This window comes from Aulonocara sp. 'chitande type north' Nkhata Bay, linkage group LG16 (assembly GCF_057382095.1).
Source record: "Aulonocara sp. 'chitande type north' Nkhata Bay isolate Kocher_YH1m ecotype deep benthic linkage group LG16, A_spYH_male_GT1.1, whole genome shotgun sequence".
Classification (NCBI taxonomy): domain Eukaryota; kingdom Metazoa; phylum Chordata; class Actinopteri; order Cichliformes; family Cichlidae; genus Aulonocara; species Aulonocara sp. 'chitande type north' Nkhata Bay.
Genome location: NC_141359.1, coordinates 34,569,592 through 34,585,222, shown reverse-complemented (window position 1 = coordinate 34,585,222; position 15,631 = coordinate 34,569,592). Strand labels below are relative to the sequence as shown.

The 15,631-nt window shown below is 40.5% G+C and overlaps 1 protein-coding gene across 3 annotated transcripts in view; it reads right to left on the bottom strand.

Annotated features, from left to right (window-relative positions):
* LOC147311966 (glutaminase kidney isoform, mitochondrial-like) overlaps positions 1 to 15,631 on the bottom strand; it is a 42,313-nt gene that overhangs the window by 22,542 nt on the left and 4,140 nt on the right. For all 3 annotated transcript variants that reach the window (XM_086267548.1, XM_086267549.1, XM_086267550.1), the window contains exons 2-7: positions 11,595 to 11,691; positions 11,220 to 11,341; positions 7,760 to 7,889; positions 6,432 to 6,511; positions 4,852 to 5,015; positions 3,256 to 3,314 (exon numbers count right to left, since the gene is read on the bottom strand). In XM_086267548.1, coding sequence (XP_086123674.1) covers positions 3,256 to 3,314; positions 4,852 to 5,015; positions 6,432 to 6,511; positions 7,760 to 7,889; positions 11,220 to 11,341; positions 11,595 to 11,691 — 652 coding nt within the window. The remainder of the gene's footprint in view (positions 1 to 3,255; positions 3,315 to 4,851; positions 5,016 to 6,431; positions 6,512 to 7,759; positions 7,890 to 11,219; positions 11,342 to 11,594; positions 11,692 to 15,631) is intronic.

The following is a 15,631-nucleotide window of genomic DNA, read 5'->3' as shown; positions in this document are numbered from 1 at the left end:
CAGCGAGTTCAACCAAGCCGGTGTTGAAGCGTTAAAATCTGCAGTTCCACTAACGTCCACTTGAGGCCGACTCAAGCAGCGAGCCAGTCCCTGCAGACTTCCGCGTTAAATCAACTTTACAGCAGAAATAATGTTCGGAGCCTGATATAAGCAAGTCGTCTCCCAGGCTTCACCTCAGCCTGTGTTTGTGCTCTTGGAGTCTCTTTAATTCAAATAAAAATGGCGGCTGAGCAGTTAATTGTACTAACAGACCATCCAGGAAGGATGGTGCAGTTTAGATGAGTGAAATTAGAGGATTTTATTTGAATGTTATTCAGCGGTTAGCAGCTATCTGTGCACTGCACCCATACAGTTTATGCTCCTGTTCAAGTCTGGTAACTTCTGACTCCAAATGTTTAAGTTCATCTTTTTTTAAAACAGTTTTTATGCATAATATTCAGCACTTTACTTTTAAAAAAATAAATAAATTTGTGGCTTAAACCCAATGTAAGCTGGAACCCACAGCTGCCCTCAATTAACAGTATTATAATTATCTAAATGATTCTTTATGTTTCTGTAATTGTTAATCCACCTGTATGTGAAAGCTCTTTAATCTAAACTGTATTTTAGTGATAAAATATAATTATTATCGTTATCCATAAATTTTTGAACTTATTATTTTAAAAAAAAGAAAGGAAAAAAAAAAGAGAAAATAGTAAAGAAGATTTTTTTTTATTAAGATGCCAAATTATTGTTATTTACTTGTATTCCTGATTACTTTCTGACTTCTCAAAGAAATCCCGTGTGAGAGCTTTGCATGACTGGGTTGATGGTGTTAGTAAAGCTGTAATGTCACATGACAGTAAGGATAAACTGTAGTGAGAAAAAAAAATTTAGTCCTGATTTTGGTGCAAATTCAAACTTTTGAAGCAGTTTAATGGGTCTGATGGGTGTCTCTGTCCGTGCTTTACAGTTTAAACATAACAGAGGTGTCAAAATACAAGGTGTGGAGGCTTTTATTGCCAAAATTTAATTGAGAATCAGTGCAGCCTATTTTTCCCTGGTTTAAGAGTGTTTTGGCTAACCTAAACATGTCCAGACTCCAGCTCAGTAGGAAGCATTTAGTGACTCTGACACATGAATGATAAACTGCCTGCAAAACAAACAGTTTGTTTTGGTCCTGAGAAAAAAGATCCAGCTCTTGATGCTAAAAGCTGTGGGTTGCTTTTATCACAGGGTTTCCTGCTCTACCTCCTCCTGCAGCTAAAAACAAAGCTGATAAGAGCAGAGAGTGAAACACAACAATAACACCAGGGTCATTGAACTGAAACACAGAGCAGTCGATTATCTGCAGATTTATTTTATATCATTCAAACATTTAAAATGACATGCAGGCGTTCGTCCATCTGATGACTGATTTTTGTGACTGTTACTCTTGCATCTGCTCTCTCGAATGTTTCAGTTTTCATTTTAGCTTCTTTTCGTTCATTTTTACTGCGATGCTCTTATTTTGTTATAAACCAAGCTCTTCCCTTTTTCTACCTTTTCTTTAAAAGCACAAAGTCATGCAATTAAATTCAAATAAAGCAGAGTTGGAACAAATGTTTGGTCATCCATCTACAGAAAGTAAAGGTCAGATTATTAATGGTTTAGAGGGATTAACATTTCCTGTAGTTGCCTTTGCCTCTGGGTTGCAGTGCAATTAATCAAAATCTAATTAAAATCACGATTTTACAATACAGTGCAAAGTTTATTGTTTCAAAAGTTCAAAAAGTCTGTGGTTTTTCCATCGGTTCTTCTTTGCTTTCTGCTCGTCTACCATGCAGGTCTCCCAGATACTCACCTAAACTCCCTAATGTGATGACCGTGTGTCACTTCACCTTCTCCGCCTCTTTTGTCCCTGCGTTTATTTGTTTTCATTTGACTTAAATTTAAAATTCATACCCCTGTAAAAAGACATTTTTTTTAAATTTCAGTACATAAACGTGATTACTATTTTTGTCGTAAATGTGGAGTCCTGCCTTATTTCAGTTCGGGACCAAAGGACCGGAGAGAAGACAGCGTTTAGTCTAAAAGCATTTTTGTAAATGAGCCTGCTGCTGTCTCTGTTTAAACTAATTTTGTCCTCTGCTTTGATTTAAATTAGGAGTGTTAAGAGTCTGCACTCCCCTTTGCTCAGCTGCTGTTTCTCAATCGCGACGCAAAAGCTGCGTGATAAACGTCCCTCTAATGTGAAGCTAACAGATCACGAGGCAAAGTGTAGTCACTTTAAAAACGGTTCATCTGCAGGGTGAAAATGAACAAGAAGCACAAATAGAAAAAAAAGATCGAATGAACAATGTTACAATAACATGTGGTCACTGAAAACACACAGACCTGAGCTACCTTTAAATACAAAAAGATCCAAATCACTCTGAAGAGCTTCCTTCTCTGGACTGCTTCCACTCAAGTCCAACAAAAACTAAAAGTAACACCTTGAAGCTTTGGCAATATATCAATGCAGCTGGGATGAATCACTTCATTAGTCATACAGGATAAAGTCTAAGTGCTGGGGACAGAAAAAAATAGGTCACCTCCAGAAAAAGCTGCAGCAATCGATCGTTAAAGTGAGTCATGACACAATAAAGGGGGGTCAAACATCTACTTGAAAGGCTTTAAAGTGTTTTTAAATGTAACTCTGCCAGAGGAAAAGCCTATGACAAAGCTGGCATTTAAGCCAGGTTTAATATCTCCTTTGTTTGGGGGGTCAGACTGTGAGCTGCAGCTGGTTTGATCTCTCACCAGAAAACTTACTGAATCTACGTTAAGGCTGAGATAAAATCTGAAGGTGTGCATTTTAACCTGTGCTTGCTCTCCATGCAGGTTATTTTTAGTCTGTGTGGTTGAAGCGTGTGAGCTGGAGCAGCTAAGTGTCCTTCAGGAGGGATTAACGAGACTTTTAATCACCACAACAGGACACACGCCTAAGGGCAGTAACTTACAAATACCTCGAACTGAGTCAGTCGTAAACACGAGAACACAGTGGAAAGAAAATCATGAGTTTCACAAGAATCAGTTAAATAAGTCAGGAAATGGCAGGTAAATCATTAAAAGCAGGTTAATTAACCCCCAGACCCACAGCCTTACATTACCCCTCATTTTACCTCACTGATAAAGCAGCTCAGTGACGCCCACATTACAAGGAATTTTCTGAGGTTTGAGAGGAAGTGACACACAGACTGGACGTAAACGAACACAAACACACAGAGGAGGAGGACGAAGTGTGACTGCTTTTACCTTTATGAGTGAAGTACAAACAATAGCGCCAGCATTCACCATCGGGTTGTGCGGCTTATCTGCAAAACAACGAGAGCTCCGTTAGCGTGCTACGAAGGATCAAAGTGCAAACATTCGGCCTGAGAGCTGTGCATATACACAGATCAGAACACGAGGGTCAAGTGCATACACAGTAAACACTGACTCAAGATAATACAGAGAAACACAGCGGAGGCTGTAGCAGCTGAAACAGTCACAATATCTGATTTGAAGTATAAAACCGAACAAGTCTCTATGTAGCTTGCAAAAAAAACAGATGTATGTAGTCTAAGGAGCTGAGAAAGAAATGAACTATACTTCTGTAGGTTTTGTGTATATATGTATATATATGTAATGCTACTGTTAAGTGTTTATAAGCAAGTTTTTGTTGTTCATACAGTGGACTAACAAAGGTTAAGAAAAAAAACAGTCCAGGCCTACTAAAAACCACCCACAGGGCAGATTTTTGCTGTAATGTGTAAAGAAAAGTGCGGCCTACTGTATCTAAAGTGTAACTCAACCTGACTGTTTGATGGCAACTGGCCGCTTGTTGATGTTTGTGTAGCTGTAAATGCAGGAATGTGCTGGTGGGCTGACAAAGTGTGTTGCAACTTGCTGCTGTATCTGTGGTATGCTGCTGATGATCTAACTCTAACCGTCAGGACTCTGTGTACATCACACAGCCCAGTGAGAACCATCTGTATGTATGGACAAGTTTAAAACTTATTGTTGTTACTACTGTAGAGGAGTGCAGTGTTTACAGTGTTGTGTGAGTGTGTGGAGGCGTGGACAGGGACATAGTGAAAAATAAATCCAGCACTTTCCTCCCTCAGATCTCTGAAAGAGCTTGAACGCTTACATCACCTGAATTTCCTTGTGGTCATGTGATCTGCTTACACAACATTATCCCCTTGCAGGGCTGCCCTGGCAGAAGGCGGGAGAACACAGGAAGTGACCATGACATGTCTGCAGTGTGAGCCTCAGCCTGGGGATTCTGGCATTTCCTCTCAAAATGCCCATTTTTGAACAACCCAACCACGTGTTCTCCCACAATGCATCTGACTACTCACAGCTCTCACACTCGTTCTAACCAATGCTACAGCTAGCTGAGCAGCGATGGCAGGCCGTGATAGCCTCCCCCATCAAGCATCGCAGTGAGATGCAAGCGCACGTCCTGATAAAAGAAGCCCTTAGTCTTTATTAGCCATGTGACTGAGGTTTAATAAGCTGAACTGTTTTTCCACACACCTACACACAAAAGCAACACACGCCCCCTTTTGCTGGCTTTTTGGGGCATGTAAAAAAAAACAGCTAACACAGACTTGTTAAAAAAACACCTATTCAGGGGGTCAACATAGGCCTGCATGTTTTTAACCCTACAAAAAGGTAGAGTGCCAAGACATGTGGCCAGGCGAGGGGGCTGCTTCGCTGGATTTCTGACTCATTGTGATTTAAGAACATCTGACCCTCGCATCATATCTACCACTTAAGTCTTCCACCAACTTCCTGTACCCTGCACTAGCTCTTCATCGCTTTACTTGGAGGACAAGGTTTAATAAAAAGTCCAAGACAACTCACCATCTTCATTCAGGAAGAGCTTGTTGAAGCGGAGGCCGCTGGGCTCCTTCCCGATGAAACTGTGCACGTACTCCGTGCTGTGGTCGTGCACGGCGACGGCATACTTCAGAGGCTTCACACAAGACTGCATGCAGAAGGGGACCTTAGTGTCTCCCACCGTATGTCTGCAACAAAAACATAAAGATAGGACGTTATCAGAGCAGGCCGCAGGCTGCGGGTTCAGTGATTAGAGACAAGAAGAAGCCAGAACAGACACGTGAAAACAGTGAGTGTTTCACAATTTGTAGGAAAGGCACGATAAACTGAAGTAACACTGTGTAAAAACAAAACCGTTATCTTTACAACTGTCAAGGTTTGTTAAACAAACTTTTATGAAAGTTTACAAGCACTAATCAGAGAACAGGGTGATCAGAACGCCTCCTGACATAGTTACTGAGAAATGGTTATTTCTTTACACGTGTTTTGTCTTTTCTGGGAAATACAAGTGGGATAGAATCAACAGTTTTAACCAGCTTGAACCAGGACCGCCATACAATAATTAAAAAACAAACAAACTGGTTAATCTAATGCTTCTCTGAAATATAAACACTGACCTTCACAAAGATTACTGCACTAAAACAGGTACTATAACGTATAATGTAATATAACACCTTAATTTTTTTTCTGCGGTTGCCTGGTGACTGTAATGATTTATTTCTGCTGTCAATGACCTGCTGCAGGGAGCTATGCCAATTGAAGATTAATTGTCCAACAGAGTTAACCTCTGGGTGACCGTGTTTGAGCATAAAGGTGATTGCATAGGTCGCCCTGGTGGGCTGCAACTTGTCTCCTAGCAACCATTCTCTCACAGATTGGTAAAGACTTGCAGATAACTGCTGTTGACTTTATAAACGCAGATTACCAACAAGTTGCAATTCATCTAAATCAGTCTGTGCGATGAGCTCAACATGTCAGCATCTCTTTGGAGATGAGCATATATACAAGCAACTGAACTCGACTCAGCTGCTTGTTTTCTGATTACGTTCCTGTGTAAGAGCGTTCGGTGTCATTCTGCAGTTAAATTGCTGTCCTTTAGCAGCTTTGTCGCTATTTGTGGAAGAAATTCCGTTTCAGATCTTTGAGGTTCTGGCTGGAATCTAAATGTAAATAAATAATGTGGATTTCTGATTTCTGATTTTGCAGACACCAACAGATTTGTGATTTTCATTGATTTAAAGTTAATTTTATCAAAAACAGTTTGCATGAAACTCCAACTTGACTTTGCTTAACTAGAATTTACCGATCTGCTGTGGAAACTTCTGTTTCTTCTTCTTTCTTTAGGTCTTAAAAAATCTTAAGATAAGATGAAGGTGACAGAGTAAAACACAGCACCATCTCAGAATCATTAACCAGGTTTCCTGAGGTTTTAATAAAAAAACAATGCGTAAAAACTGTCCTGTCAGCGTTCCTCACTTCACTCCTGGAACATTATTGTGTTATTATTTAACCAGCATATAGCTGAACATGGCGATTTCACACAGCAACAGTGTGTGAGAACCATTAAGCGAACATTAAGTATTAATGTGCTACCAGCGTCTCACCTCTGCCCGTCCACCGTGCACAGAGAGACCGCCCACAGGTCGGGGCTGAACTTGGCCAGCTGAGGAATGTAGTCTGCAACCTGAAAGAGAGGGCAGGCAGGTGAGAGAGGAGGCAGGTCACCTTACACTGCTGACGTCTGCCGAGGCTCAGGCTTCAGCACACAGCACACACACAGAGCTGGTAATACACAATAACAAACCTCAGAAGGAAGAATCCACCCTCGGTCATTCAAAATAAGTTAAATTAGGACAACATGCTAATTTACCTTCAGCTACCATCATGACAGTGGCTCACTTCCTGCACTCTTATTATTCAGACTAACAAGGCCCCTTTTAAGGCCAGTTTCATATTAAACACGGCAAACACCTGTAGTTTCTGTGAGTTAAAAGCTCTAAAGAGTCCGTTTTAAATAGTTCTTTCTACTCTTGGCTTAAATGTTTCAGGTTAGCACAGAGGCCCAATATAAGATATATAAGGATCGCTTTAAACTAATAATCATGCAAAACTACTCTAGAAGAGTCCAGGAATAAAAACATGAGCTGGAAACATCAGATCAGATTCTTATCAAATAAAAAGAAAGTCTTCATCTGGTCTAGCAGAGCACCAGTTTGGCTTAGAAGCCGCCATTTTTCTACAGAGAAGACTTTTACAAACAGGAAAACACAGCTAGGGAAGCAGCGACTGAAATTGTGAATTGATACTGATGTTTAAATTTAGGATGATATTTTATTTAAGTCTTTCTTTTGTTAGTGATTATTTCCTCTTTGTTCAAAGGAACAAGGAACGGGTCATTTATCTGATGTGACACCTTATAAATACAGACCACTATAACCCGGGCTGAGTCTGTATTTCTGATAGATGGATGTTTGCAAACTGACTAAACACAGCCACTAATTTCGCCTCTGCTTTTTTAAAAATTGTTTTAGTTTAACAGGTCAAACATCCTCCCTCCTACAACCCTGCTGGAGTAAACAGCCCTCTATTAGATTGTTAGTTTTCCGTTTAATTTAGGGATATTAGCCGATATTTCTCCTTTTTATGACTTTGCTGACTTTGTTTTGAATGCCTGAAAGTTTTCACAGCGAGCGCCAAACAGATGACGCAAACAGAAATATGCTGTCAGTGAAAATCCTGCACTCTTCTGCGAAAGTGACAGCTAGCTCACAGCGGCCTCAAAGATCCCTTTAACTCGTCTGAGGGCAGATTTTTCCCTTCGAGGCTCGACTGATCCAAACTTTCGACTGCACCTGAGAAGAGACTGATGGTAATGGCTAAATTATAACCATGATGCAGAGAGAAAGAAAAATCCATGGATCTAAGGACACACCTGCCCTCCAGTGAGATTTTTGGCATTCTCATACAGCTCATCAATATGGGAGGTGAAGGACTGGAAGTCTGGGATGACGAACTTCTTGCGGAAGGCCTGAGTGAGCAGGACAATGTTGCTCTGGACACACCTGATGAATAAATCACAGAAAGCATGCTAAAACATCGGAACTGCATGCAACTGGAGGTAAAGTTTGCAACCCTGAAGTCTGACAAACTTTTGTGACGTGTTTGATGAAGAAGCTTCATCAGAACAGTTTGATCAGCAGCTCATTTTGTCCTGGAAGGAGCCTGATCCAACATGAGCCCACACACTGATGAATGAGAGATTTCACACACTGTAAAACCATGAAGGAAGTAACCAAAGCTAAGCAGCAGCGCCAGCTGGGATGGATCAGTTTAACTGACAACTATGTTTGAATCAAACCCCCAAATCTTATAAACGAGGGCTGTTCCATACATCGCACGTTTTGTGTGTTAGTGACGTGACTTCAAGAGATGAGTTTGAGGTGAGGAGGAAGAGGACAACATTTTATTAAGATGCTGGCGGTGTTATGTTTCCTTTGTGCTTTTGTTTCTTTGGCGAATGGGACCCCTTCCCCAACAACACATAGTTAAGATGCTTCATATCTTGAGTCTGAAAGTGCAGGCAGAAATTAAAGAGCTATACGAGCACATGAACGCCTACGACCTCTCTCCTCCTCCACCTTGATATACTTCCCAGCCACTGAATTTAAATATAGTGGAGGAACATGGCGGCTTCCACAAACCACAAACCCATTCCTATATTTTTAATGGATTAAATGTAAGTTTATGAAACACATCAATTTGTTGGAAGACATAATTTGCACATTAATACATATCTGTATATATTTATACTATGAGTACTTAAAAAAATACTAACTCTGTACCTGTAGCCCTCACCTCAGTAGTGATGAAGTGCTTTGAACGCCTGGTCAGAGACTTCATCATTTCTTCACTACCAGACACACTGGACCCACTACAGTTCGCTTACCGTCCAAATCGTTCCATAGACGATGCCATCTCTCATCTCCTCCACACATCACTCACTCACTTGGACACTAGAAGGGGGAATTATGTTAAAATGCTCTTCATAGACTACAGCTCTGCATTTAACACCATAATTCCCTCCACACTCACCACCAAGCTGGAGCATCTGGGACTCAGCTCATCTATGTGTCAGTGGATCTCCAACTTCCTAACTGGCAGACCACAGGCAGTAAGGATGGGCGGACATGTCTCAGCCTCCACCACTCTCAGCACTGGAGCCCCCCAGGGGTGTGTTCTGAGCCCCCTGCTGTACTCTTTGTACACATATGACTGTGTGGCCACTACCAGCTCCACCACCATCATCAAGTTTGCTGACGACACCGTCGTGGTGGGCCTGATCTCTGATAACAACGAGACGGCCTACCTGAAGGAGATTAGGAATCTGGAGAACTGGTGCCAGAGGAACAACCTCCTTCTAAACGTCAGTAAGACAAAGGAGCTGATAGTGGACTTCAGCACTAAGCAGGAGAGGAACTACCAGACCCCCGTCATCAACGAGTGCCCAGTGGAGAGAGTGGACAGCTTCAAATACCTCGGAGTTCACATCACGCAGGACCTGTCATGGTCCTGTCACATCAACACCGTGGTGAAAAAGGCCCGACAGCGTCTCTACCACCTCAGACGCTTGAGAGACTTCCAACTGCCCTCCAAGGTGCTCAGGAACGTTTACTCGTGCACCATAGAGAGCATCCTGGCGGGAAACATCTTAACCTGGTTCGGGAACAGCACCATGCAGGACAGACGAGCTCTACAGAGGGTTGTGCGGTCAGCTGAGCGCACCATCCGCTCCGAGCTCCCTGACCTGCACTCAATCTACAGCAGGCGGTGCTGGACCAAGGCCAGGAAGATCGTGAAGGACCTCAGCCATCCCAACAACAGACTGTTCTCTCTGTTGAGGTCAGGAAAGCGATTCCGCTCCCTGAAGACCAACACAGAGAGACTGAGGAGGCGCTTCTTCCTGCAGGCGATACGGTCTCTCAATCACACCACCACACAGTACTGACCCACACATATGGTTCTTACACACACACACTGGACTTTCTGGACATTGTTTTTGCACAACACTGGTCACTATATTCTTCATTTCCAGTTAATACTTGTACAGCTGCTGTTATTGTGTATATATTTATTTATATTTAGATTTCTTCATACATTCTTATATAGTTCTATATTGTGTATTGTGTATTTTGTTGTACAGTTATTTTATTTTCAACTTTAATTTATATATTTTATCTTATTCTTTCCCAGTTAAATTTACCCTTCATTCTAATTTGTGTTGTACAGTTATTTCATTTTTAACCTTAATTTATATTTTATTCCTTCCTAGTTAAATTTACCCTTTTTAATTTTTCATATTTATTTCCTATCTTATTCATAGCCTTTCCTTTTTTTGTTTTCTTTAGGTCACGAGCAGTTGTCCAAGCATTTCACTACATATCGTACTGTGTATGACTGTGTACGTGACAAATAAAATTTGAATTTGATTTGAATTTGAAAAAGCTCAACCCAAAATAAACTGTCCCTGATAGAAAATATTTTCACTTTCACTATGTGACAATGTTGTGTAGCACCTGATGAGTTAAAGGGTTAAGTTATTTCAGTTATTGTTAAGCAGTTATTTTTTACTTTTACTTAAAATTTCCAGGGAAAACACTGCCTGTGCTACTTTTGTGCTCACATTTTACTTGTGCTGTGTCACTGTTATTGCTGCTCCTGGCGCCTTCTTTCAATATATTCCTACTTTGAAGTAGGTAATATGTCATCGGTGACAGTAGCTCACTCGAAAATGAGAATGAAAAACTCCCTTGTTTTTCTAATGCTGCTTGCAAGCATGAAGAAAATGTTCAGTAATTTCTGGCTGACAATTAGAAAGACCAAAGAAAACAGTCACAATTTCACATTCTGTTCACTTTGGGTTACAAATCAAGCGCACCACCTTATTTACAGCGGTGTGCTTTCACCCCTCCTGAAAGCCGGAGAAAACGTAATCTTCACTCATGCTACAATGAAATGAAGGCTTTCACTCACTGCAGCAAAATATTGCTAAATATGTTAATTTTAAGGAAATCCTTTTTTTTTTTTTTAAAAAAAGAAGGAAAATGAATGCTTTAAAGTGAGTAACTGATAGCGTTAAATAACTGATCGAGCAGGCCCTGTGAATGAAAAGCTAAACTAATTCTGCACAATCAACTGCCTACTTCACACTTGATGAATATATTTTTGTACTCATATAATAAGGAAATTCAAATACTTGAATTTGCTTATTAATAACACACGACCATCAATATGTGCTGAATGTTTTTTGAGGCTGCTGTCAGTGCAGTTTCCTTGAAAAAATGAAGAAAAAGGTGGAGATAAAAAATAAATAACACCATAACGAGCAGCCTCACTTCTTGAAAAGGTGCCTGTCCAGTGTAACGCCATCTGAAGTCTTCTTTAGAGTTTCTTTCAGTGTTTCCATGCACTCCTTCAGTCGGGGATCTCCGGAACGAAGCCCCGTGGCTTTCAGTGCCTAAAATTAATTAAACAAAGACGTTTTTGGTGAATATTTTCACATTTTTAACACAGAAGTCAAAACTGTTTGGATGAAATATTCACATGAATTCTGGGAGTGAAAAATGTAAGTTTACAGCCAACCAGCAGGTTTCTAGTTTTTATGTTTTAATTTATTTATTTCAATTAAGTAACATGTCTCCTAACACCCAGTTGCAGTGCACCATAATAACTCTGAATGTATGTGACCAAACTGAATCTGAAGGACTTACTGTGAGAAATTTGTGAGCAGGAATCGTCTCTTGACCTTCGGCCACTGTGTAGAAAAGCAAATCCTCCAAACTCGGGAGAATCCCTGCGTTTCTTCTCCTGGGATAGAAAGAAAAGACAGAAAGGAGGCAATGATTAAGTCCCCAAAGCAGTATCGTCACCTAAAAGCACTTTACACACGAGCTCTGATATAAAGTAACTGCAGCCTCTCAGGGTCGTTGACACACAGCAGAATCGCCCTTTAACACAAACCACACTATACCGTATTCTCACTTTTCAAGCCAGTGTAAACACAGAGCTTATCTTTGGCTGTTGATACAGCCATTTACACATTAGTGACGGATCTAATAGAAATAAGCAGGCCAAGCGTTAGTGACAAAAGGTGTGTGTGTTTGTTTATACAGTAAATCCGAAAAACGGCTTTACTCTTTATAAAACGCCACATTACTGAGTCTATCCTTTTATAGATGTAAATGAAACAGCAATGATGATGATTCATGAGGAGATGAGATGACAGATGTACTATAAACAATATGACTGTTTGTATCAGAGACAAAGTTTAAATTGATACTTCCGGCGCCGTCTGGGATGGCAGCCTGTCTAACATGCTCTCTACAGTTGAAAATTACTTTCCTATTTTGGCGGGTCCTTTAATGTTTGTAGGAAAATGCTGACAATGTTCTATCACTCTGTGGTAGAGAGTGTTGTGTTCTTTGCAGCTGTGCTGGGGCAGTGGGGTGAAGACAGCCGATGCCAACAGGCTGAACAAACTGATTAAAAAGGCTGGTTCTGTCCTGGGTGTCAGACTGGAGAACCTAGAGGAGGTGTCCGAGAGGAGAATGCTAAAAAGGCTTCTTTGTATCATGGACAACCCCTCCCACCCCATGCACGCCTCCATGATGGATCATCGGAGCACACGCAGCAAAAGACTCATTGCCCTGAAATGCAGAACTGACGGCCACAGAAAATCCTTTGTACCGGAGGCAAAAAAATTATACAACTCTTCCTCACTCTGTAGGTGATTTTCCTGAAGATTAATAACAAGCTATTCTGTTCCCATTCAGACCGTGCAATATCACCCAACAGTTTTTTCATTGAATGTTTGTTTCATCTCCCCATCATATGCTGCTACTCTTGTATCCATTTGCACAAAACTATGTCACTTTTACAATCACCTGCACTGATAGCTAAGCTATTTATTTTTCAGGATATAGTTATACTGTTACTTGCTACAGTTATTCGATATTATATTTTGCACTATCCTAATGCATATTACTGTATACTTGTATTCTATTGTACATATTGTATATCTTATTACTCTCTTCCTGTCTCTCTTGCTGCATTGTGCATGTGTATGACAAAAGAATTTCCCTCGGGATAAATTAAGTTCTTCTTATCTTATCTTAAATGGTTTTGGAAGGAAGAGAAGACGAGCTTTAGAGGAATATTTGGTACAGCTCAATCCAATAGAGCATATTTGGGATGTGATGGAATGGCAGACTGACATCATGAATATGCAGCAACATTGCTCAGCAAAATTCCTGAGCAATGTTTCCAGCAACTTGTTGAATTTGTGCTGTGATCTTGTGAAATTATATCTGAGGGCAAAAGTGGGCAAATTCAGTTTTAACAAGGTGCATCTAATAAACTGTCTGGTGAGTGTGTCCTTGTGTGTATGTGCTGCCATATTCTGGTGCAACGGTTAAGTCCATGCACATTTATACTTTTTCCTTATTCACTGAATTGAGCTAATGCATTAAACAGTGTACACTGTCTCCACTTAAATAATGTTGCAATAGAAGCATCTATAATTACATAAACCCCCAAACTACGTGACCGCTGCACACAGGTTTGGTGGTTGTGTCTGGATCAGACCTAAATTCCAGAAATTCTCCCGTCTTTGGTCCCGTCCAGCCCTCGGAGGCTCTTGGATTAATAAAACCAACACTGTGGCTCGTTCACACGCCGGGATGACACCGCAGCAGAGGAGAAAAGTTAGCTCGGCACAGAGAAGCATTCAAACATCTGGATTTTTTTCAAGACACCAACAAATTTAACCTGGAAATAAATAAATGAGCCACCAAAACTTTGCACTGCACAGACTAGATTTAGCTCTGCCAACAGCCACATCACCATTTAAAATCCCAGGATTCACCCTGCGCTCCTCCCTGCCTTCCTCTCATCTCTTCCTGTTCTCCACAGAGTAAACACTCCACATTCAGCCGAGGTAACGACAGCCAAACGTGTGCAAACACACCCAGATCGACTGAAATGCCGTCAGTCGGGCATGCATGATTCAAGAGATTTATTGACCCGACATCTGCCTCTGCATGCACAGCAACAATAAGAACAGCACACAGTCGAAAGGAAACTTGCATGCGATATGCATCTAAGATAAAGTCTCCACTCTCACATGTGCTAATCTGAGACACTCTTAAGCACAACCTGCCCTCTGATGTATTTCACGCTGCTGAGCAGTCATTCAGACTCTGTGGAGGAGGGGTTTGCACTGAGATCTTTCTGCTCTGAAACTTGCAGCAGCCACATGGCGGCATTTTGTGCAGAGCCGGCAGAAAACACGAGGGCGGCTTCATGTAATTAAACTCCACACATCAGTGTGGGTTCATTAGTCATGATGAGGCCCATTTAACTTTTGAATTCATTCATTTATCAAAACTAATAAATCTCCACTTGGGATTCTCAAGTCATCTACCAGAGCATCCATCACAGAAGAGGTTTAAACAGGATGTGACCACAGACTGGACATCGACATGGATCTAGCCACTGTTACGCCGCTCATTGGTTTCTCGAGTTTCAACATTAGTGTTCAATATACATCACAGCATCTAATTATCGCTATTGGCATAAATGATCCCTTATACACCTTTTTACTAGCTAAAAGTGTCCTGAACCATTATCCTGAGGCGATTAATTCAAATTCAGAATGAAGAGGGTGTTCATGGTCATCAAAAATAGGCTGGGCTTTCCTTAAAACAGCCTGATGATGCAGCTTAACCAATGAAATTTGTTGTCAACCAGTAATTTTTCCAGCAGCTCTAACAATCCTGTTCAGTTTGTTCTTAATTCCCCCAGTCAGGTTACCATACCAGACTGAATTATTGAACATAAGGATGCTTTCAATCAAGCGCACATAACTGACACAAGCCTCTCAACTTTATCTTTAAGAGCTGATATCACTGATAATGCTAATCAATAAAGGAGGAAGCAGTTACTTCTACCTAAACCTGTTTCTGGATGTTTTAAGTCATCTTAGATCATGAGTTTAAAATTCTGGTTGTACCATAGGGCTGCTCGATTATGGCAAAAATGATAATCACGATTATTTTCACTGAAATTGAGATCACGATTATTTGACGATATTTATTTAACCCTTTAAGACCTACTATAGAACCAAGTCCACCAGAGCTTTTTTTTTTTTTTTTTTTTTTTTTTACATGCTGTAGTGCCATTTGTGGGAGCATTTCAAGTTGCTAAACATCAATACAACTGTTATAGCCCATATTTTAATAATATGTATGCATTAAGTCCATAGTAATTACATAAATTGCAAAAAAGTGCAATAAACTACAAAAAAAATTGAAAATCGCTTTTGTTTTGTTTACATATATTTCTACTTGGAGAAATTTAAGAGGCTTATCCCTCAAAACTTTAAATACAATAAAGTTGCAAAAAATAGTTTACAACAACAGGAAATTTATTTTGAGTGTCTTCATAGTTTTATTTTGGAGATACAGCAATTTTTATATACTGCAGGAAAAACAAAAAACAATCCTATGATGCAAATTTGCAAAGAAAACAGCATGTGCATCATTTCACTGTGGGAAGTGTTACGAACAGCTGATAGGAACGGCAAAGCGTGTTTCTGGAATATTATGTTTTTGTTCCTGCAAGCGCTTTTTATGCAATTTTTGCAAAGCTTTATGTGGAACGAAACCGTGACCGAGGACAAGCTGATGGCATCAGATGTAAGTACAGCTCCTCCGGTTTCATATGCAAAACAAATTATTGCGCTAGCTTA